The 21,833-nt window shown below is 42.9% G+C and overlaps 2 protein-coding genes across 2 annotated transcripts in view; one reads left to right on the top strand and one right to left on the bottom strand.

Annotated features, from left to right (window-relative positions):
• The window catches only part of POLR2B (RNA polymerase II subunit B), a 47,483-nt gene extending 38,656 nt beyond the window's left edge, over positions 1-8,827 (bottom strand). The window contains exons 1-2 of the mRNA XM_038556187.1: positions 8,520-8,827; positions 3,798-3,870 (exon numbers count right to left, since the gene is read on the bottom strand). Of these exons, the coding sequence (XP_038412115.1) occupies positions 3,798-3,870; positions 8,520-8,538 (92 nt within the window). The 5' untranslated portion in view covers positions 8,539-8,827. The remainder of the gene's footprint in view (positions 1-3,797; positions 3,871-8,519) is intronic.
• NOA1 (nitric oxide associated 1) lies at positions 8,741-21,630 on the top strand. Its single transcript, XM_038556188.1, is given in 8 exon segments — positions 8,741-10,405; positions 11,753-11,917; positions 12,575-12,618; positions 12,620-12,781; positions 16,083-16,214; positions 17,336-17,452; positions 20,800-20,920; positions 21,227-21,630. Coding segments are annotated over 8 exon segments (2,103 nt in total). The 5' UTR covers positions 8,741-9,270; the 3' UTR covers positions 21,454-21,630.
• The last annotated feature ends 203 nt before the right edge of the window (positions 21,631-21,833 follow it).

Here is a 21,833-nt window from a genome sequence, read left to right as displayed (position 1 = left end):
TAGTTTCTACTCACCTCTCCCTGGCCACTACCAATCCCTTATCCTTACATCAGTTTTCTGAGGCAATATGTACAGCCCAACTAATGGTCAGTTTGGCATCACCAGGTCATTTCACAGGTCACTAGCAGACCTAGATTGGATGGCTTTGGGTCAAGATCTCAACCTGATTCAATCATGGACATTAATATTAGAAGTTAGGTCCTATGGCAGAGAATAGAAAACACAATCGGGCAGCCCCGGTGGCGCAGCGGTTTGGCGCCGCCTACAGCCTGGGTTGTGATCCTGGAGACCTGGGATCGAGTCCCACGTCGGGCTCCCTGCATGGAGCCTGCTTCTCCCTCTGCCTGTGTCTCTGTCTCTCTCTGTGTGTCTACGAATAAATAAATAAAATCTTAAAAAAAAGAAAAAGAAAACACATTCTTTTTTCTTTAAAGATATTTATTTATTTATTCATTTATGAATGAGAGAGAGAGAGAGAGAGAGAAGCAGAGACACAGGCAGAGGGAGAAGCAGGCTCCATGCAGGGAGCCCTATATGGGACTCGACCCCGGAACTCCAGGATCACGCCCCGGGCCAAAGGCAGGAACTGAACCGCTGAGCCACCCAGGGATTCCCCCCACAATCATTCTTGTATGAGATACAGCCTAAAAATGGTTAGGGTAATTTCCTTGTATAACTGCAAGCTAACAGGAAAGACATTTCTCACAACCATTTGAGTCTGCCATTGACATATAAGAAACATATGAAAGAAGGCACTATAATTTAAGTAACAATGTGTTGTTTTTTTTTTTAAAGAAAAAAAGATTAATTTATTCATGAGAGACAGAGAGAGAGAGAGAGGCAGAGACACAGGCAGAGGGAGAAGCAGGGTCCACGCAGGGAGCCCAACGTGGAACTCGATCCAGGGTCTCCAGGATCATACCCTGGGCTGAAGGCGGCACTAAACCACCGAACCACCTGGGCTGCCCAGTAACAGTGGTTTTTATGGACAATTAACAATGAAAAAATCTTTACAAAACTGTGGATAAGTTTCATTTCCCCCAGAAGACTTCCCAAAATCATTAGAAATGTTAGAATGTTACCCTTGGGGTGCCTGGGTGGCTCAGCTGGTTAAGCATCTGATTCTCAATTTCAGCTCAGGTCATAATCTGTCTTGATATTATTTTTTAAAAGACTTATTTATTTATTCACAAGAGACACAGCGACAGAAAGAGGCAGAGAGAGAAGCAGACTCTATGCAAGGAGCCCGATGGAGGACTCAATCCGGGATCCCAGGATCACGCCCTGAGCCGAAGGCAGACACTCAACGGCTAAGCCACACAGGCGTCCCTCCGTCTGGGTTTTTTTTTTTTTTTTTAAGATTTTATTTATTTATTCATGAGAGACAGAGAGAGAGAGACAGAGAGAGAGAGGGAGGGAGGGGCAGAGACACAGGCAGAGGGAGAAGCAGGCTCCATGCAAGAAGCCTGACATGGGACTCGATCCCAGGTCTCCAGGATCAGGCTCTGGGCTGAAGGCGGCGCTAAACCGCTGAGCCACCCAGGCTGCCCCTCAGTCTGGGTACTAAGCCTGGTGTGGGGTTCCACGCTCAGCAAGGAGTCCGCTTCTTTCCTTTCTCCCTCCGCCCTTCCCCTATACAAGCACCCTATCTCTATCAAACAAACATTAAAAAAAAAAAGGTTGTCCTTTACATGCCTAAACTATATAAATATTTCATATATGTATATATATATATCTTTTTTTAAATTTTTATTTATTTATGATAGAGAGAGAGAGAGAGAGGCCGAGACACAGGCAGAGGGAGAAGCAGGCTCCATGCACCGGGAGCCCGATGTGGGATTCGATCCCGGGTCTCCAGGATCGCGCCCTGGGCCAAAAGCAGGCGCCAAACCACTGCGCCACCCAGGGATCCCCTATATATATATATATATCTTATTTTACCACAAGCCCTCTTACTGAAGTCTCTGACATTAAGTAACATCACATTCACACTGTTTGGGAAAAATCACTTGACGTTAAAAAGTGAGAAAATAAAGCATCATCTCACAATAGCCAAAGAACCTATAGTCTATTAAAATGTAAAAATCAAATATTTTGTAACAAATGTTAAATGGGGTGACAGCTCAAAAATAGTTTACCCTGAACAATCATATATGTTGAAAACAGTTCTTTTAAGATCAAAATATTCCTTCTCCCTAGATATTGCAGAATATAGGAATACTCACAGAATATCTACCTATTTTTTTCCTAGTAAGACACTTCTTAGTGTTTAAAACTCAAACATCATAGAGGATACAAATGTCTTAATACAAAGTTTTTATAGCCCATGATTAGTAGTAAAAAGACACATCTCAAAATTGCAACACATTTTTTTAACAACAAAAAAAAGGTTCAAGAACGTTTAGTTATATTCCAAATACAACTGGTACAACATTGGAAGCATGTGTTCTTTGAAAAAGAAGAGACTGTGAACCCAGAGGATGTGCACCTTGGAGATGAAGGGGCTCAAAGAGACATCACAGCAAGTGTCAGTTTGATAAGAGAGCAGAGTTGTAGCATTTTATATTCTAATACAGCAGGATATAAGTTCACTACTTAAAAGTTACTTTTCTTACCTACAAAAAGGCTTCTGAGTTTTAATTATACTTAGAATTAGATGGGAAGTTAGGTTGAAATACAACCTAATGTAACTTTATCATTTAAAATAATAAAACCAAGGAATTGGGACACCTGAGTGGCTTAGCAGTTAAGGGTGTCTGCCTTCAGCTCAGGGCGTGATCCTGGAGTACAGGGATCGAGTCCCACATCAGGCTCCATGCAGGGAGTCTCTGCCTCTGTCTTTCTGTGTCTCTTATGAACAAACAAAATCTTAAAAAAAAGAAAAAGAAAAAGAAAACCAAGGAATCAAATTAACATCAGCAATGGATAAAAACAGGTTATATCACATGCTACCTAATGGACTGCAGAGAACATCACTCCTGCCAAAAGCAATCATATGAATCTAATTATGAGAAAACATCAGACAAACCCAAACTGAGGGGTATTCTAAAAAGCAACTGGCCTGTATTCCTCAAAAGTGCCGAGATCAAAAAAAAGGAAGACTGAGGGACTGTTCTGAATTACAGGAGACAAAAAAATAAGAAAACTAAAAGCAATATGAAATCCTAGGCTGGATCCAGGATCAGAAAAAAATTTACTTTTCTATAAACATTAGTGGGGCAACTGACAAAATTTGGGTAAGAACTATAAATTATTGTATTAATATCAACTTCCTGATTTTGATGACTTATTATATAAAAGAACGTTCTTATGTCTGCAACTTACTCTCAAATGTCTCGGAAAAAAAAAAAAGAAAGGGAAAAAAAGGCAAAGAAAATATGTAAGGTTAACATCTAGGGAACCTGAGTGAAATGTATATATGAATTCTTTGTGTAACTTAAAGTCTGAAATACTTTAAAAGTTCAAGTTAAATATATATATATATAAAATAAAGAAACCAGCTTTCATGTGACATATTCATATAAAATATAACTTTTTTAAGATTTTATTTATTTATTCATGAGAGACAGAGAGAGAGGCAGAGACACAGGCAGAGAAGCAGGCTCCATGCAGGGAGACCGATGTGGGACTCAATCCCGGGATTCCAGGATCACGCCCTGGGCCAAACGCAGACGCTCAGCCACTGAGCCACCCATAGGTCACTAAAATATATAATTTTCAATAACAGAATAAGCATGAAATCCCTTTATGGATTATTATGCCTTTTAAGGCTTATTCAGTTTGGTCTCAAAAGTTACCTGATTACAATCCAGCATGCTTCTTGCCACAAGTCTGGCGTGATTTCATCATCATCTTCATCATATTGCATATCTGCAAAAACCAAAATTATTGTACTTGTGCGCAATAAAATGCTAGTAGTTAACATCTTGCTCCTATGATTTGAAGTAGCAGAAACATATTTACATATTTACTCTTTGCTAAGTAAAAAGCAATCCTTTACCCCGCTTCTCTAAACTTTCAATTAACTAAATTATTACTAACATACATAGGTATATACCTATGTGTACGAAGTCTACATCACATAGGTATTCTCCCAATATACAAAGAGCCTTCGTTACAAAGGTTCAGTATAAGTTGTGTGAATGTGTTAATAATCCATCTTCTCCAGAAAGTCCATGTAATTCTCATCAATAGCTAACTGTAATGGTAACTAAGATGAAGCACATAATCCTCCAATCAATAAGCTCCTTAGAGACTGGAAAGATTATGTAAGGAGGTAAAGCCAGAGAAGGGTTCCAATAGCTGGGCAATACCTTAAGGTTCAGTAGACTATTATAGCAACATTTCATAAAGGTAAAAGAATGACAGGTTGTATTTTCTGAGGATGGCCACAACTATATTCTTCCATTTCACATGCTCTTTTACAGGGTCATCTTTGCCCACCATCAAGATATAGAGGTCTAGGTTTCCTCCCCTTAAATCTGGGTGGGTTTTTGACACTGCCATAACTAAAAGAATGTAGCTGAAGACATACTACAGGACTTTAAAGGTAATATTAGGTAAGAAAAGGCAATGCAATGTGTTTGCTAAAACACACACTTCTAGAGCTCTCTGAGTGGCCATTAGTTAAGTCCTACTACTTCAAGGCTTGTATAGTACAAGGAAGCCCAAATCATATGGAGAGGACGCTTGTAGAAGCCATGGTCAGCAATCCTGGTCCTTGAGTCCCACTAGGCTAGGTGTCAGACATGTATAATAAACACTCTAGATCACATAGGTCCCAGTCATCAATACCTAGCCTTTGAGTCTTTGCATTGAACCACTGGTCTCATGGAGCAAATAAGTCATTCCTATTATACTCTGTGCAAATTCCTGACCCACCTAATCCATGAACACATTAATTTTTTAAGCAGCCAAATTTTAGGGTAGTTATGCAGCAACAGTAATTTGAACAGCAGGAGGTTTGAAAAATCAGACTGCACAGTTCCTCTGATATTAGTCTCATCATCTGTAAAAGAGAAGCATGCTGTATTTTTGTTTTTATATTCTAACTTATATAGCCTGTAAAACTTAAGACTTTAGGTAAATTTTTTTTAGGAAACAATACATATTCAAAACAAATTATTTCATAAATGCTTCTTGAATGGATTGGAATTACTGACCCTATTCTGGAGGTGGGGGAAGAGTAAGAAACACAAAGATATCTAAAATAGCTCAGAGATACCTAGCTTTGATGACAGATTAGAGGTTAATATCACAGCCACACAGAGAAGCAAGAAGGTGAGAAAAGGAGAGAAATGAGGTTAGCTTTAGGTATACATGTAGATCATTTGTCCCCTTAAGTACTTGCAGTAAACAACTGGATATAAATATGAAGCTCAAATAAGGGGTATAAATTATAAATCGCTGAGAATCATTACAAGTGGTTGGTAGAATATGGAGAGCTTACATAGGAAAGGAAGACTGAAGGCAGGATATTGAGGAATACCTCTATTACAGTCATGTGAAAAAAATCCACGAAGGAGAGTCATTTATTCATTCATCCATTCCCATTCATTAAATATTTATTGCATGTATGTACTATATCCCAGGCACTGGAAACACAACATTCAGCAAGATAAAAGATGGCTATATCCTCAGAGAGATTATTACCTACTGGAGGAATACAAACAAGATGAAGAACAGGGCAGCCCCGGTGGCGCAGCGGTTTAGCGCCGCCTGCAGCCTACGGCGTGATCCTGGAGACCCTGGATGGAGTCCCACGTCAGGCTCCCTGCATGGAGCCTGCTTCTCCCTCTGCCTGTGTCTCTGCCTCTCTCTCTCTCTCTCTCTCTCTCTCTATGTCTCTATGAATAAATAAATAAATAATCTTTAAAAAAAAAAAGAGGAAGAACAAAGTGAAATGGACAATCCTAAGACCTGAGGAGGTTAGGGTAGCCTTCCCAAAAGAGGAGCTGAGCAGAGACCTCATGTATGAATAAACAGGAGTAATCGAGGCAAAAGGAAAGGATGAGGGTGGGAGTGGCAGAGAAAGTAGTCTTTCAAAAAAAACAATTTGTGCAAAAGACTCCAAAATGAAAGCTATTCAAGGAACAAAAGAAGGCTAATGTAGCTGAAGCACAGAGTATAATGTAGTAGTAAAAGAGATTGGTCTTTGCCAAATAAGAGCTGTGAAGAACCATTCTAAGATTTTAATAAGGGTGTGGTAAATCAGATTTTCATTTCTGAAAAATCACTATAGCCACAGTATGAGCAGTGAAATGGGAAGCCAAGAATCCCGGAGAGCATACAAACCAGTTGAGAATCTGGAGAAGTTAATCTAGGCAAGAGATTAGTGAGTTCGAGTGATGGCCTGAACTAGAAATTGTGGCAGAAGGGACAGACAAGTCACCAGATTTGACATATTTGGGAGACAGAACCCTTAGAACTTGGTGGCTCATTAGATAATGGGAACAGAAGAGAGGAATTAGGAATGATGCCCAGGCTTCTGGCTTCCACAACACAAGAGGAAGATACTACTCACTGAGATGGAGAACATAGGACAAAGCAGATTAGGAAGACAGATGAGTAAAAGCAAATAGCTCAGTCTGGACAGTGACAAGTTTGAGGAGGCTGGGGCATATCCAAGTGAAGTCGTCCAGTGGCAGTTAGACATGTAAGACACTTGGACTAGAAATATAAATTCGAAGTCATCCACATATAAATCATACCCGAAGCCATGGAGAAAAGATAGAATCCTCCTGAATAGTATGAGAGAAGAGAACAAGAAGGAATGCCAGACAGGTAAGAAGAATTACATGAGGGGATCCCTGGGTGGCGCAGCGGTTTAGCGCCTGTCTTTGGCCCAGGGCGCGATCCTGGAGACCCGGGATCGAATCCCACATCGGGCTCCCGGTGCATGGAGCCTGCTTCTCCCTCTGCCTGTGTCTCTGCCCCTCTCTCTCTCTCTCTGTGACTATCATAAATAAATAAAACATTTAAAAAAAAAAGAATTACATGAGAGTTATGTGGCAGAAGGACTGAGTTTCAAAGAGGAAGTCATCAACAATGCTGAATACCACAGGGTCTGGATACGGTTTGAAAAATGTCCTTCTGGGGTGCCTGAGTGGCTCAGTTGGTTAAGCATCTGACTCTCCTCTTGATTGTGGCTCAGGTCATGATTGCACAGTTGTAGGACTGAGCACCATGTTGGGCTCTGTGCTCAGAGCAGAGTCTGCTTATCCCTCACCCTATGTTCCTCTGCTATCCTCATTCTATCACACACACAAATATCTTTTAAAGATTTTTTTTAAAAGATTTTATTTACTCATGAGAAACAGAGAGAAAGAGGTAGAGACATAGACAGAGGAAGAAGCAGGTTACCTGCAGAGAGCCCGATGCAGGACTTGATCCCACGACCTTGACCTGAGCCAAAGGCAGACACAACCACTGAGCCACCCATGTGCCCCAATAAAATTTTTTTAAAAAGGTCCCTCTGATTTGTCAATTGAGAAGTCATTAACATTCTTATCATGAGCTATTTTAATGTAGTGGATAAAGTATAATTAGATTATTGTACAATCTGGTTGTAGGACTCCTGGGTGGCTCAGCAGTTGAGCGTCTGCCTTTGGCTCAGGGTGTGATCCTGGGGTCCCGGGATCGAGTCCCACATCGGCGTCCCTGCAGGGAGCCTGCTTCTCTCCCTCTGCCTGTGTCTCTGCCTCTCTCTCTCTCTCTCTCTGCGTCTCTCATGAATAAATAAAATCTTTAAAAAAATAAAAATAAAAAAAAGACTAAAACAGTAGAGTTTATGCTTCTGCCTCTTTTTCTCCCGAGAGTGGCCTGGGAATAAAGAGAAACATGAGAAGTGGCCACAGGATTGGGAGTCAGGAAAAAAGTGAAGTCTGAAAATAGTAGCTGTGGAGAATGAGAGACCGAGCATTAAAAATAATTAAAATACACTAGACCACGACTAAGATTTCCACATGTGAAAGGAAAAAATAAAGACATAGTGGCCGTATTCAATAGGATACATAACACCTGAACACTCTGGCATCTTGTGGGAAGACGGAATTTAAAGGTCATCTTTAAAGACCATTGACTTGGACGTGTGACATCACGAAGGGATGTGCCCCGACACACACACGCTATTCTTTAGCCCGGCTGTATGCGTGGCACAGGCTGACACTCCACAATTCAGGGGCTCCATAAATCCACTACGGCCTTGAGGGAAATCCAGAATGGAGCCCTTTGCTTCAAAGTAAAAACAATGGACTCTGTCTTGCTGCTCGGCGCGCCATTTCTGTCCGGGAAGGCGGTGTCAGACTCACCCAGGAGCCGAAAGTGGAGAGACCGGAATCAGCTGACCGGGGGCATTAGCGCTACGTTCCCCGCACCCTCCACGCTCACGATCCCGGCCTGAGGAACGCCGGGGCCACCACCGGGAACACTCGAGCGGCGACTGAGGAGAGGCCGCAAATTCAGGTCCCCGCTTCTCCCCCCTTAGTTCGCCGCGGAGCGTTCCGAGTAGTTTCACCTACCTTCGTCCGCGTCGTACATACTGGCAGACGGTTCCCAAGTTCCTAACTCTTGAAACCGGAGAAAACCGCGCAGCAGCCACCAGCGCCCGCAGCGTGAGGGGAAGTAATTTCCGTCTCCGGCGTTCCCAGAATGCTCTGCTTCTCGGGGCCGAGGCCAACCCACAAAGCCGCCAACGTAAGATCTGCGCCTGCGCAAGTCGTCGGCTGGGTTAGCGAGGGTTAGAGCTGCGCACGCGCACACTGCAGACTGGTGGCTGCGAGGAATGTTCCTATAGTTTGAGGGTCGGATCCCGCCAGCTTTTTTGTTTTTCGATATCGTTGAACAAATAACACCTGATAAAAAAAATAAAGATTTATTAATAAAAGGCTTTAATTGAGGCCATGAGGACGCGGCGTTTTGGGGGGAGGGGTTCTGAAGACCAAAACCAAGAAGCTTTGAAAAACGTGATTCACTAGAAGCCCGCCGGGCCAGCAAGTGGCGCGTTCCAGAAGCCCTAAAGTACGCAACCCCTCACTGGCCTCTCCGGCCCACGCAACTCGGCCCAGGTCGCCGACGCTTTTGCAGTAGCTTAGAAAGGGTTCTCGGGCCTCAGATCATTCTCGCGAGAACTCACAGGATTCGAAGTTTGGTGTCGGACAAACGACCGCCCACCAGTAGTCCCGGGCTCCGGTCTCGGGTTTGACGCACGTCTCGGACCCTAGTGCGCCTGCGCGCACGCGTCTCCGCCTCCCGCCCTGGGTCGCGTTCCCCATGCTACCTGCACGCCTCGCCCGCCGGCTGCTGCGGCCCTTCCTGCGGGGATCGGCTCCCGCGGCGGCCGGCCATGGCTCTCGGGGTCCGCTTCTCGAGCGACGTGCGGCCGCGCCCTCCTCCCAGCAGCCGTCGTGCCTGGTACGCGGGCTTTCCCGTGGCTCAGCGGCGCCTGGGGGTTACGAAGGGGGGACTGACGTGGAGGAGCATTTTCTGTTCCCGGAGTACGTTTCGGAGCCGGAGCCTGCACCGACCGTCGAAGAGCAGCTGCGGGAACTGCAGCAGCGGCAGGAGGAGGAGGAGGAGCGACGGAAGCGGCGGCGGCCGCAGAAGGGACCGCCCGGGAGTCGGGGACACCCGGTCGTGGGACACCCGGACCCGACGGTGCCGCCCAGCGGCCTGAGCTGCTCGGGCTGCGGAGCGGAGCTGCACTGCCGGGACCCGGGCGTGCCCGGCTACCTGCCCAGCGAGAAGTTCCTCAGCGCGGCGGCGGAGACCGACGGCGGGCTGGCGCGAGCCGTGTGCCAGCGCTGCTGGCTGCTGGTGCACCACCGGCGCGCCCTGCGCGTGCAGATGAGCCGCGAGCAGTACCTGGAGCTGGTGAGCGCCGCGCTGCGGCGGCCCGGGCCCGCCCTGGTGCTCTACATGGTGGACCTGCTCGACCTGCCCGACGCCCTGCTGCCCGACCTGCCCGCGCTGGTGGGCCCCAGGCAGCTGATCGTGCTGGGGAACAAGGTGGACCTGCTGCCCCAGGACGCGCCCGGCCACCTGCAGCGGCTCCGGGAGCGACTGTGGGACGACTGTACCCGCGCAGGGCTGCTGCGGCCCCCTGGCCGCCGGGGGCCACGGCACGCCGGCGAGGACGGGCAGCGAGACGGGGCGGAGAATTCGAATTCTGCCGCCAGGGCCCGCCCGGTGCTCAGGGACGTGCGGCTCATCAGCGCCAAGACTGGCTATGGAGTGGAAGAATTGATCTCCGCGCTCCAGCGCTCCTGGCGTTACCGCGGCGACGTGTACCTCGTTGGCGCCACCAACGCTGGCAAGTCCACTCTCTTCAACACGCTCCTAGGGTCCGATTACTGCATCGCCAAGGGCGCCGAGGCTATCGACAGAGCCACCATCTCCCCCTGGCCTGGTGAGCCCTCGGGAGGCCTGCCTCCTCTCTTTTCTGAGACGCTGGGAAGTCTGGTTGCGGCCCAGGCCTCTAGTCCATCCTTCCTTAATGCCCACGTGGGGCGCAGTCTGGAGCCTTCCATTTAAAAGTTCCCTCCCGGGCATCCCCAGTGGCTCAGCGGTTTACTGCCACCTTTAACCCCGGGATGTGATCCTGGAGACCCGGGATCGAGTCCCACGTCGGGCTCCTGCATGGAGCCTGCTTTTCCCTATGCCTGTGTCTCTCTTCTCTCTATCTCTCTCTCTCTCTCTCTGCCTCTCATGAATAAATAAATAAATCTTTAAAAAATAATAAAATGAAAGTTCCCTCATGGGCAGTCCGGGTGGCTCAGCGGTTTAGCACCTGCCTTCAGCCCAGGGCCTGATCCTGGAGTCCTGGGATCGAGTCCCACATCCGGCTCCTGCATGGAGCCTGCTTCTCTCTCTGCCTGTGTCTCTGCCTCTCTGTCTCTGTCTCTCATGAATAAATAAATAAAATCTTTTAAAAAATAAAACTTCTCTCCCTACTATGGTCACACCTGTCTTTTGTGTCAGCCTAGTGCTTGGAAAGTTAGTATATGTTAGACTTATTTTCTCATGGGAATATTTATGGAGCACTTCTGTGTTCCAGTCACTGTTCTTGAGGCACTGTAGATGAACCAGAGAGCAGAGCTCCAGTTCCTCTCTTGGAAGTTTCCCTGGTAGCTTTACCTTGTATGTTTCTCTTTTTTCTTTTTCTTCTTTTTCAACTTTTTCTTTTCTTCTTTTCAACTTTCTAAACTTCCACCCTCTCTTAAGTTTATTCGTAAGATCAAATCCAAATACTATACGCATTTAATATTTGAATAATTCACTAATTGTCATTTGGTGTGTGGCTTTGAGAAAAAAATGTCAACTGTGCGGTTTTAAGAAACTTTGGTAATCGCAAAATGGGTCTTTCTGTGACCCTGTTGGTATTTAACTGTTGGCAAAACTCTTGTTCCTTTGAAACCAGTGCTTAACTTTAATAAGCTGTTCTTCTCTGTCCAGACTTTGTTTGAATTATACACAGAAGTGCTTTTATACTGGATGGTAGTACAGTGAAAATGGAAAGAAAGCAGGTCTGCAGATTTGGGATTCAAATCCAAGTTGAGCCTTTGATCCAGTCTCTGAGCCTGTTTCCTCATCTGTAAAATGAGAATGATCTTGTAGAGGGTTGTCTTGAAGGTTAAGTGAAGTAAATAGCAGTACCTGAGACAATGTAGCCAGCCCCTCAAAAATGTTAGTTTTCCTCCCCTTATTTCCTCTTGTAAAATGTTTATAAGAACATTTTTATTCTTTGGTATTTCAGGTACTACATTAAACCTTCTGAAGTTTCCTATTTGCAACCCAACACCTTATAGGATGTTTGAAAGACAAAAAAGGCTTAAGAAAGATGCAGCTGAAGCTGAAGAAAATCTTAGTCCACAAGAACAAAATCAGCTTAAGCTCTTGAAAAGGCGTGGTTATGTAGTAGGTAAGTATCTTCTATAGGAAAACTCTTGTTGGGCCTATGCTAGCATTTTTTTGTTGAGCAACCTGAAATACAGCTGTCTGGGGCTAGCGAGTTTTTGTGGGGAGAGACAACCCCCCTTATTCTAGAACAAAGAGGCCCTTTAGAGGCAAGGCTACTGTTTGAAATCCCAGAGTTCATTGTGCTGAGAAAACTGAAACAGTAGATTCTTGGAGAAATCCAGGAGAGGAAACCTGCAACAACTACCCACGTAGCCAATTGCCAGCAATCGAAGCATTTTCACTGAGAAACAGCACACTCTCCGTGCAAACCAGCACAGGTTGCTGACTCCACAACACAGCTTTAAATTACCTCGTCCCTCTTTCCTTAGTATCTTTTTTCAACCTTCCTTCACTGAAAACAGTTTGATTTCCAGAACTTTCCCCCACCCACCCAACCCCCTGCCCAATGTACACAGCTAGCCACAGATTTGACAGTTGCAAGAGTCTGACTCCCATTGCCTTTGAAAGAAAGGCAAAGGTATCGTTGTAGTCTTGCTTCCAAGCACCATAGTTAGTCTAAGTAACTTGTTTTTGAGGCAAGTAAGGAGAATAAGAATTATCTGTCTGGAGTCAAAAGCTTCAAAAGAATGACTAATAGCTTAAATATAACTTTTTCTAGGAAGAGTTGGAAGGACGTTCTTGTATTCAGAAGAACGGAAAGAATGAAGCTGCCTTTGAGTTTGATGCTGATTCACTTGCCTTTGACATGGGAAATGAACCTGCTATGGTTGCAGATAAATCCACCAAACGAGTAGAATTAACTCCACAAGATATAAAAGATGCCCACTGGTTTCATGACACCCCTGGAATTACAAAAGAAAATTGTGTATGTATTTCATGTCTTTTGGAAATAATAACTTTTTTTTCCCAAGATTATTTATTTATTAGAGCACAAGAGGGAGGGGCAGAGGGAAAGGGAAAAGCAGACTCCCCGTTGAGCAGGAAGCCTGATGCGGGACTCTGTCCCAGGACCCTGAGATCATGATCTGAACCAAAGGCAGACATTTGACTGACTGAGCCACCCAGGCACCCCAGAAATATTAACTTTCAATTGCACAAGTACTGTCTTAATTGGCAGAACACAGGAAAGGAGTATCCTTTCACTTTAGGCTCAGTTCTGATTCATTCATAGAAGCAGTTCAGGGTGATCTATGTGCCATCAAGATCAGTATTCCATTTTGTAGGCTTTACTGCTCACAACCTCTTTGTATTATTGTAGTCGTTACCTTAGTTAGGGAGACATTTATGAAATCCTAGATTTTGAGGTTGGAAGAAAACAAATATCACTGCAGTCCCGCCACATGTTCTGTGCTTGAATTCCCTCTAAACATAGCCATTTGTCTTGAACTGAAATAAGGAGTGACTTACCCTCAGCTAAAGCAGTGTCACCTCATCTCCCATGGTAACCCATTTGGCCTTTGACCTGCCTTTTGTGTTGAGCTGAACAGTCTCCCTGTAACTTGTACCCATTGTTCTTTAAATGGTCCTGCATGGAATGAACAGAATGCCTGTTTTCCTGCTAGACTTTGAACTACTTTAAAGGGTAATGTTCTATATCTTCTCACTCTTCTCTTTCATTAGTTCATCCTACAAACATTGAACATTTACAGTGCTGACATAATCCAGATTATTTCTCTTTGTTTCTTGTGGCTGTTCTGAGAGATAGGCTTTTCATCAATTCAGGCCTCTATTCAGAATATTTTCTAATTTGTTTTTGTCCTTAAAATATGACACTAAGAACTAAGTGTCTTGTATAAGTATCCTCAGATGAGCACAACTTAGAATAGGATTAACTCCACCTCTCTTGCCCTTATACATCTTACTCTAATTGCAGGATCTCCTGGGCAACTTTGTTTTATTTCATTAAATTAAGCCCATGTCCTATACACTCATTAAATCTCACAACTTTTTATTCATTTGCAGTTTTGATTATCATCCAAGTCATAGGTTGACTGAAGAATGCATCCAGGATACAGCCTTACAACAGATCCATTAATCAGTTTCCTTTGAATCTGGTCACTGATACAAGTTCCTGGTTTGCCTAATTATGCCTGTTTATGCCTAGGAAAAGTGGTGTCTTAGCTTCTTTTCCTTCTTTGTGTTATCTGAATCACTTAGTTTCATTCTCAAAATTATGCTCTACTTATAGTGTCCCATATCATAGAATCATATGGAGCTTTCACCTTTTCTGTGGTCCAAAATATAATGGCTTGTGTCAACTTTCTCTTCCTTAGCAATCCATAACTTCAGAGTAATTGGACTGCTTTCTAATAATGTTCCAGCACTTGAACTTCACCATTCATTGATTTCTTCCCTTTTAGACTCAAGTCAAGGATAGCAGGTATTTTAGTCATATGTACCCTCTTGTCAAATAGTCAGAAAAGCAAGAATTTGCTAAATATTGTAGCCAGCAAAATGAGACCCTCAAGTCATTAGATCTAAAAGGTCTCTGGCATTTTGTTTCTGTCAGTTTATTGATAAGTTTATTGGATGCCTTAAACCAGTGTTTTCCCAAACTAAATCAAAGAACTCTGCTGAGAAATAAAAGTGTTAAGGTCTCTGCTAAAAAGGGCTAAAAGGCTTCTACTGCAGGTGGCTTTTATTTATTTTATTTTTTAAGATTGTATTTATTTATTTGATAGGGAGAGTACACAAGAAGGGGAGAAGCAGGCTCCCCCCAGAGCAGGGAGCCTGATGTGGGGCTGTATCCCAGGACCCTGGGATCATGACCTGAATGGAAGGCAGATGTTTAACTAACTGAGCCACCCAGGTGCCCCTGTAGGTGGCTTTTAATATGCTTTTTTTTAATACAAATGCTGAGGGAAAGTACTTGCAGGCTCCTTGTTATGTATTTGCTTGTGAGGCTCTCTAGGTTTCATGTGTTCTTTATTTACTTATCTTTCTTTTTTGTTGTTTTTAAGATTTTATTTATTTATTTGAGAAAGTGAGGAGAGTAGGGGGCAGAGTGGGGAGGGAGAGAGAAAGAATCTCAAGCAGAGGGCAGCCGGGGTGGCTCAGCAGTTTAGCTCCACCTTCAGCCCTGGGCCTGATCCTGGAGACCCAGGATCGAATCCCATGTCAGGCTCCCTGCATGTAGTCTGCTTCTCCCTCTGCCTGTGTCTCTGCGCCTCTCTCTCTCTCTCATGAATAAATAAATAAAATCTTTTAAAAAAGAAGAATCTCAGGCAGACTCAGAGCCTATCACAGGGCCCAATGTGGGGATTGATCTGAGGACCCTAAGATCATGCATGACCTGAGCTGAAACCAAGAGTCAGATGTTTAACTAACTGAGCCACCCAGGCGCCCCTCCTTGTTATTTTTCTTAATCCAGTTCACAGAAGTTTTTTTTTATCCACTTTTTTACTGACTAATATTTCTTTAAAAAAAAAATTTTTTTTATGTAATCTCTACACCCAGTGTGGAGCTCAGACTCAGAACCCTGAGATCGAGTCACATGCTTTACCAACTGAGCCAGCCAAATGTCCCCATAATATTTCTTTTTAAATCAGATTTTGATTCCCTGAATTCTATCAGAATCTTGTGCTTCCTGGGTTTCCTTTCTATTTTCTCTAGTTTCTTGGAACTCTTCATTCTTAGAAGCCAGAGAATTCATCACTTTCTCATTTTTTGCTGACACTTCAGGGGAAATAAAAAAACTGAAGACCAGAATGTGGAAGAGCGTTCTTCAGCGCTCTCTAACTGCTCCTAGAATGAGTGTTTTTTTCATTTAATGCATGCATACTTGCCACTGGGATAGAAGGTGGTATATTGCCTTACCTTTGGCTGATAACTACTGGTCCCTAGAAGCCTTGATGGAGAGAACATAGTGCTGTTTTGGGAATGACTCAAAGGTGTTTTCGGTTCACACCAGTTTTGACATTTGAGAGATACTGCTGACATACAAAGTCTCATACTCCCATGTAAGTTGTTTTGCGGGTTACTCAGTATTACATTGTGAAACAAGAGTAGAGCCATCCTGCAAATTGATTTAAACAATATAGCAATTTTATGTGCAACAAATTCTGACATACTTTGGTTTATTTTATCACTTTTTTACCTTAGAGGGTATATCACAATATATCTTCAATAAAGGTAATTCTCTAAAACATCTGTCCTCTGCTTTACAGATTTTAAACCTTCTAACAGAAAAAGAAGTAAATATTGTTTTGCCAACATGTTCCATTGTTCCAAGAACTTTTGTGCTTAAACCAGGAATGGTTCTATTTTTGGGTGCCATAGGCCGCATAGATTTTCTGCAGGTAAGGAAAGTCTGTACTGTTAAAAAAAATGATGTAGGATTACTTTAAGGATGCAGGTATATGAACGAGATTGGCAAAATGTTGATAACTAGATCATGACTGTGTAGGAAGTTGATTATACTTTTTTGTTTGCAAATGTCCATAATAAAAACTTGGGGAAAAGAAATGGGAGGAAAAACAAGTAGTGGGTCTCAAAAACTAGATCTTCATTAGGTTATTGAATGCCCATACAGCTTGGCATGAGGAAAAGATGCTGTCCCTATCCTGTGGTACTGTTTCACATGGAAATCATAGGTTAAAAAGAAAAAAATAGGTCCAACCTTTAGGTACATGGTTAATATGCATTAAATAAATCCCACTTTTTTGTTTTAAGCTTTTTTTTTTTAAGCAAACTCTACACCCAACATGGGGCTTGAACTCACAATTGATCAAGAGTCACATGCTCCCCTACCTGAGCAAGCCAGCCTCCCTTCCCCCACTCCTTATATCCCCAAGATATGTATACATTTATGTATGTGCTTTTCTGTTTGATATTCACTTACATAGCATCATACTGGGGATTTTTTAGTATTTACAGAATTGCTCCGTTTTCCCAAAGAGAGGAGAAAAAAGGGAAATGAAACATGGATGTGTCCAGCAACAGTAAATGCAACTTGGAGGCCAGTGCTATAGCATATTTCTTGGGTTTTGTGTTTTTTCATAAATTGTTAGCAATTTAGCCTTACACATTTATGTTTCATTAAAGCCCACAGAACGTTAACTTTACACTGCACAATTTACACTTTACAATGCGCAATTAAAGCATTTCCTTTTACTCACATTTCTTTGTGTGTAGGGGTTTTAAATAGGCTTCATGCCCAGCATGGAGCGCAACATGGGACTTGAACTTACCACCTTGAGATCAAGACCTGAGCTGAGATCAAGAGTTAGCCACTTTAACTGACTGAGCCACCCAGGTGCCCCTCCTTGTGTATTTCCTCTACTTATATTTAATTACACTCCATTTACTTAGAAAAGGAGCTTGATTTAGGGGGACAAAGGGGTCATTGATCGTAACTTGTAATATGCGGTTCTTGCAAGTTTTTCATTCTGTAAAATAATTATTTTCTTCCTTTCTTAAGGGAAATCAGTCAGCTTGGTTTACAGTTGTGGCTTCCAACCTCCTCCCTGTGCACATTACTTCCTTGGACAGGGCAGATACTGTGTATCAGAAGCATGCAGGTCATACATTACTCAAGGTGAGCCACACACTTTGAAGATTACACAATTAGGTTAACGTACACTGTGACAGCCTCACAGCCCTGCTAAGAAAGCCTTTGTTGAACTTACCATTTTTGTTATATGATCAGCTAACTCTCTCCTCACCTGTTCTGCTTGAGGATTTTGGCTATAAAGTAAAGTGAGCTCTATGAGAAAAGGGAGGTTATTTGGACTCATCCTAGAATAGTATGGACTTGTGTTTTTTCTAAACTACACTGGCCAATACCGTAGCCACAAGTGGCTATTTAAATTTAAATAAATTCGGGACACCTGGGTGGCCCACCAGTTAAGGGAGTCTGCCTTCAGCCCAGGGGCATGATCCTGCAGATCCAGGATCGAGTTCCACATGGGGCTCTTTGCATGGAGCCTGCTTCTCCCTCTGCCTGTGTCTATGCCTCTCTCTTTCCGTGTCTCTCATGAATAAAAAAATAAAATCTTTTTAAAAAATTGTTTTTTAATAAATTTAAGGTAAATAAAATTTAAAGTTGAGTTGTTCAGTTGCACTAGCCACTTTTGACTGCCCAGCAGTCACATCATTGCGGAAAGTTATATCAGATAGCGCTGAATGAAGAGAAGTTACACATTTTCTCACAATTGGGGTTGCTACTGGCTTCTGGTAGATGGAAGCCAGAGATGATGCTGGAATCCTATAGTGCACAAGACAGACCCTCACAACAAAGAATTATCTGGTCCAAAATGTCCATAGTGCCAAGGTTGATAAGTTCTGGCCTGAGTAGAAAAGCCCTCCTCCTAGGTTCTTAATCCCAGACGCTTACAGATTATCTTAGTTTTTCACTCCTGCTCTACTTTCCCCTTGTAGGTATGTTACAGTTTCTCTCATTTTTTTTTTTTTTTAAGATTTTATTTATTTATTCATGAGGCACAGAGAGAGAGACAGAGACACAGGCAGAGGGAGAAGCAGGCTCCCTGTAAGGAGCCAGATGCAGGACTCCCATCGCAGAACCCCGGGATCACAACCTGAGCCAAAGGCAGACACTCAACCACTGAGCCACCCACACGCCCCTCTCATCTTTAAAAAACGAAACAAAACTCAGGGTCCTGCTTGTTCCTTCTTTTTACAATCAACATTGTAAGTGTTGGTAATGATGTTGAAGGAACACATCTACAAAAACACCAGGTACATCCAGCAGAAATGATTGAGCATTAATTAGTGTTAATGCAACTGAATATAAGCCAAAATCCAAAATATATACCTGCCTGCCCTTCAAGGAGGATAAAAATAAACCTGACTTGAGAAGTAAATGCTTCTTTCTCTCTGTATTTCCTAAGAGAGCCAGACTAAAGTTAAACTCCATTGAAATAACTGCCATAAGGTTAATATTCCAGAGACTTGTAGGATTTGCAGAATGGGTGAGCATATAAAGGCAATCAGCAATATAGAACCTATTGATTTTTCTACACTTAAAAGCCTTTAGGGGTAGCCCAGGTGGCTCGGCAGTTTGACGCTGCCTTCAGCCCAGGGTGTGATCCTGGAGACCCGGGATCGGGTCCCACATCGGGCTCCCCGCGTGGAGACTGCTTCTCCCTCTGCCTGTGTCTCTGCCTCTCTCTCTCTCTCTCTGTTTCTCTCATGAATAAATAAATAAAATCTTTAAAAAAAAAAAAAAAAAGCCTTTAGTTCTCCTGTTATATTTGCTCACTTTTTAGGTCAAACAATAATATATGAGGTGAAATACAGTTAAGGACTCACAAGAAAGAAAACTTCTTACTCTATATAACATGGTGCTCATAAAAAAGGACCTGTGTGGTGCTCTATCCTAATGTATTTGTGTAGTTTTCAGAGCGGACATCACTGATACTTTCCAAAGTAACAATCCTAGTCTTCTCTCCTACTGTAACGGAAACTTTTTTTGGTGGGGAGGGCTGCTCAGAGACTCACTCTTCCATCCCATTTTTCTTACCTCCCAAATCAAAGTCAGCCTTGCCTCCTGATTATCACTGAATCCAGCCTCCCAATTCAAGCTGTAATCTGGTTTCATTAGGTTTATTGAGAACCTATTTTCTTAGCTTCCAGCTTTTATTGCCCTCCTCCTCCCCCAGTATATCTCCCCAGCCACTAAAGTAGTGGTTCTCAATCAGGGGACATTTGACAATGACTAGAGTCATTTTTGTGTTTCACAACTTGATGGATGCTGCTAAAAATTCTACAATGCACAAGACAGCCTCCCCACCCCGACAACAAAAAACTATTCAGCCTAAAATGTCGACAGTGTCGAAGTTAAGAAACCCTGCACTATAGAGATCTTTCCAAAATACAAAGCAGGTCACAGTATTTTTTTATTCCTATCTGTTCTTTTTCCTGCTAATTCCTTGGTATTTCCACATTACTAAGAAATCTAAACTGATAGCCTCGTCACTAATACACACACATACACAGACTGAACATACCTTAGACAATTCAACTACAATTCCCCGAACTCATCCTTTTTCCTGTTTTTGTGTCTATACTTGATGCTAACCCTGAATACCTTTCTAGTAAGTAATTTCAACCTATTGCTCACAGTACTACTCAGATATTGCTTCTTCATTAATGTTTTCCTTGACCAAAATGTGTTCATAACTTCTTCCTCCACAACCGTAGTACTTAATAGATGCCTCCCATCACATGCCTTACCTTGTAATTTGTTTACATGTTCTTTCCACCTTCTGACCTCCTTGAGGGCAGGGACCATATTGTAACATCTATTTTGTGTCCCTAATGTTAAACCAGAGAGATCTATTAATAAGTTATTATCCAGCTACTTCCCATTCATGGACACATCTGTAAACAGAAGTTGAACCTTATCCATCATACATGTACCCTTCACTTGCAGTGAGGCAGGGATTAATCTTTGAGGCCAGCCAGGCCTATGAGAACTAAGGTATTTTGAAGGATATTATCTTTTTTTTTTTTTTTGATTTTTATTTATTATTTATGATAGTCACACAGAGAGAGAGAGAGAGAGAGACACAGGCAGAGGGAGAAGCAGGCTCCATGCACCGGGAGCCCAACGTGGGATTCGATCCCGGGTCTCCAGGATCGTGCCCTGGGCCAAAGGCAGGCACCAAACCGCTGCGCCACCCAGGGATCCCTGAAGGATATTATCTTAATTGCCAAACATTACTCTGCAAAGCTTAATGGAGGGCTGTAAAAATAGTGTAAACTGATAAAGATTCTGCTATCAGGAGGTTACCACTAGAAACATGTTCACATGCAGTTCTTGGCACTGGGGTAGGCTTCATTTCACAGAGCTCCCATGCTTTTCATTGGAACAAGAAGTGATTTGGGATTTTCAGTAGCTGAGAATATTTATCTCAATGGCAGATTCCAATGGGTGGAGAAGAACGAATGGCAGGATTTCCTCCTCTTGTTGGTGAAGACATTACATTAAAAGAAGGACTTGGGGAATCTAAAGCAGTGGCTGACATCAAATTTTCATCTGCAGGTAATTTTACACCAAGCACTTTTTAAAAGGTGAATAAAGTAGCCTTTACTGACTTACAGTAGATTTTTTTAGAAATGTGCATTTAATTGACATAAACTGAGGATTTTAGGAAATACATACTAGTTTATTCATTAAATGAAACCTACTCTAAAAATAAATTTGTACCTTTTCACAAATGCATGCCTTCTTTAAAAATCGAGTGAAGGAGCAGCAGCCTCCTTTGGTGTTCTGTTTTGAGCTTGGGGTAGGTGTTTTTAAGAAGATATTTGCTAACACCATTTTGTGTTCTGTCCCATGCCTGCATAGGTTGGGTTGCAGTAACACCTCAGTTTAAGGACAGACTGCATCTCCGAGGCTATACACCTCAAGGAACAGTTCTGACCGTCCGGCCCCCTCTCTTGCCACACATCGTTAACATCAAAGGAGAGCGCCTCAAGAGAAGTGTGGCCTATAAAACCAAGAAGCCTCCTTCCCTTGTGTACAATCTGCAGAAGAAAAAACAGATGAAGTTGACCTTGTTCACTGAATATTAACATAACTACATACATAAATATAACCATAATAAAGCTGTCTTTGCTCCTACTCTTCTTGAACCACCCAGGACTGTACCTGTTTGTAATGTATTGAATTTGTATATACAAGGTTTTTTTTGTAAGGTGTATATATGTATGTATGTGACCCTAATATACTTAAAAAGTAGTTAAGCTACATTCAAGTTTCTTGCATTATTAAGACCATATACTGGGGTCCCTAGTTGGCTCAGTCAGAGAAGCGTGCAACTCTTCGTCTTAGGGTCATGAGTTCAAGTCCACATTGGGCATAGAGATTACAAAACAAAACTTTAAATAAATAAATAAATAAATAATAAATAAATAAATAAATAAACAAACCAGATGTCATTTCTTATTTACAG

The sequence above is a fragment of the Canis lupus genome, chromosome 13 (assembly GCF_011100685.1).
Source record: "Canis lupus familiaris isolate Mischka breed German Shepherd chromosome 13, alternate assembly UU_Cfam_GSD_1.0, whole genome shotgun sequence".
In the NCBI taxonomy this organism is placed as follows: Eukaryota; Metazoa; Chordata; class Mammalia; order Carnivora; family Canidae; genus Canis; species Canis lupus.
This window is presented reverse-complemented; position numbering and strand designations above follow the sequence as displayed.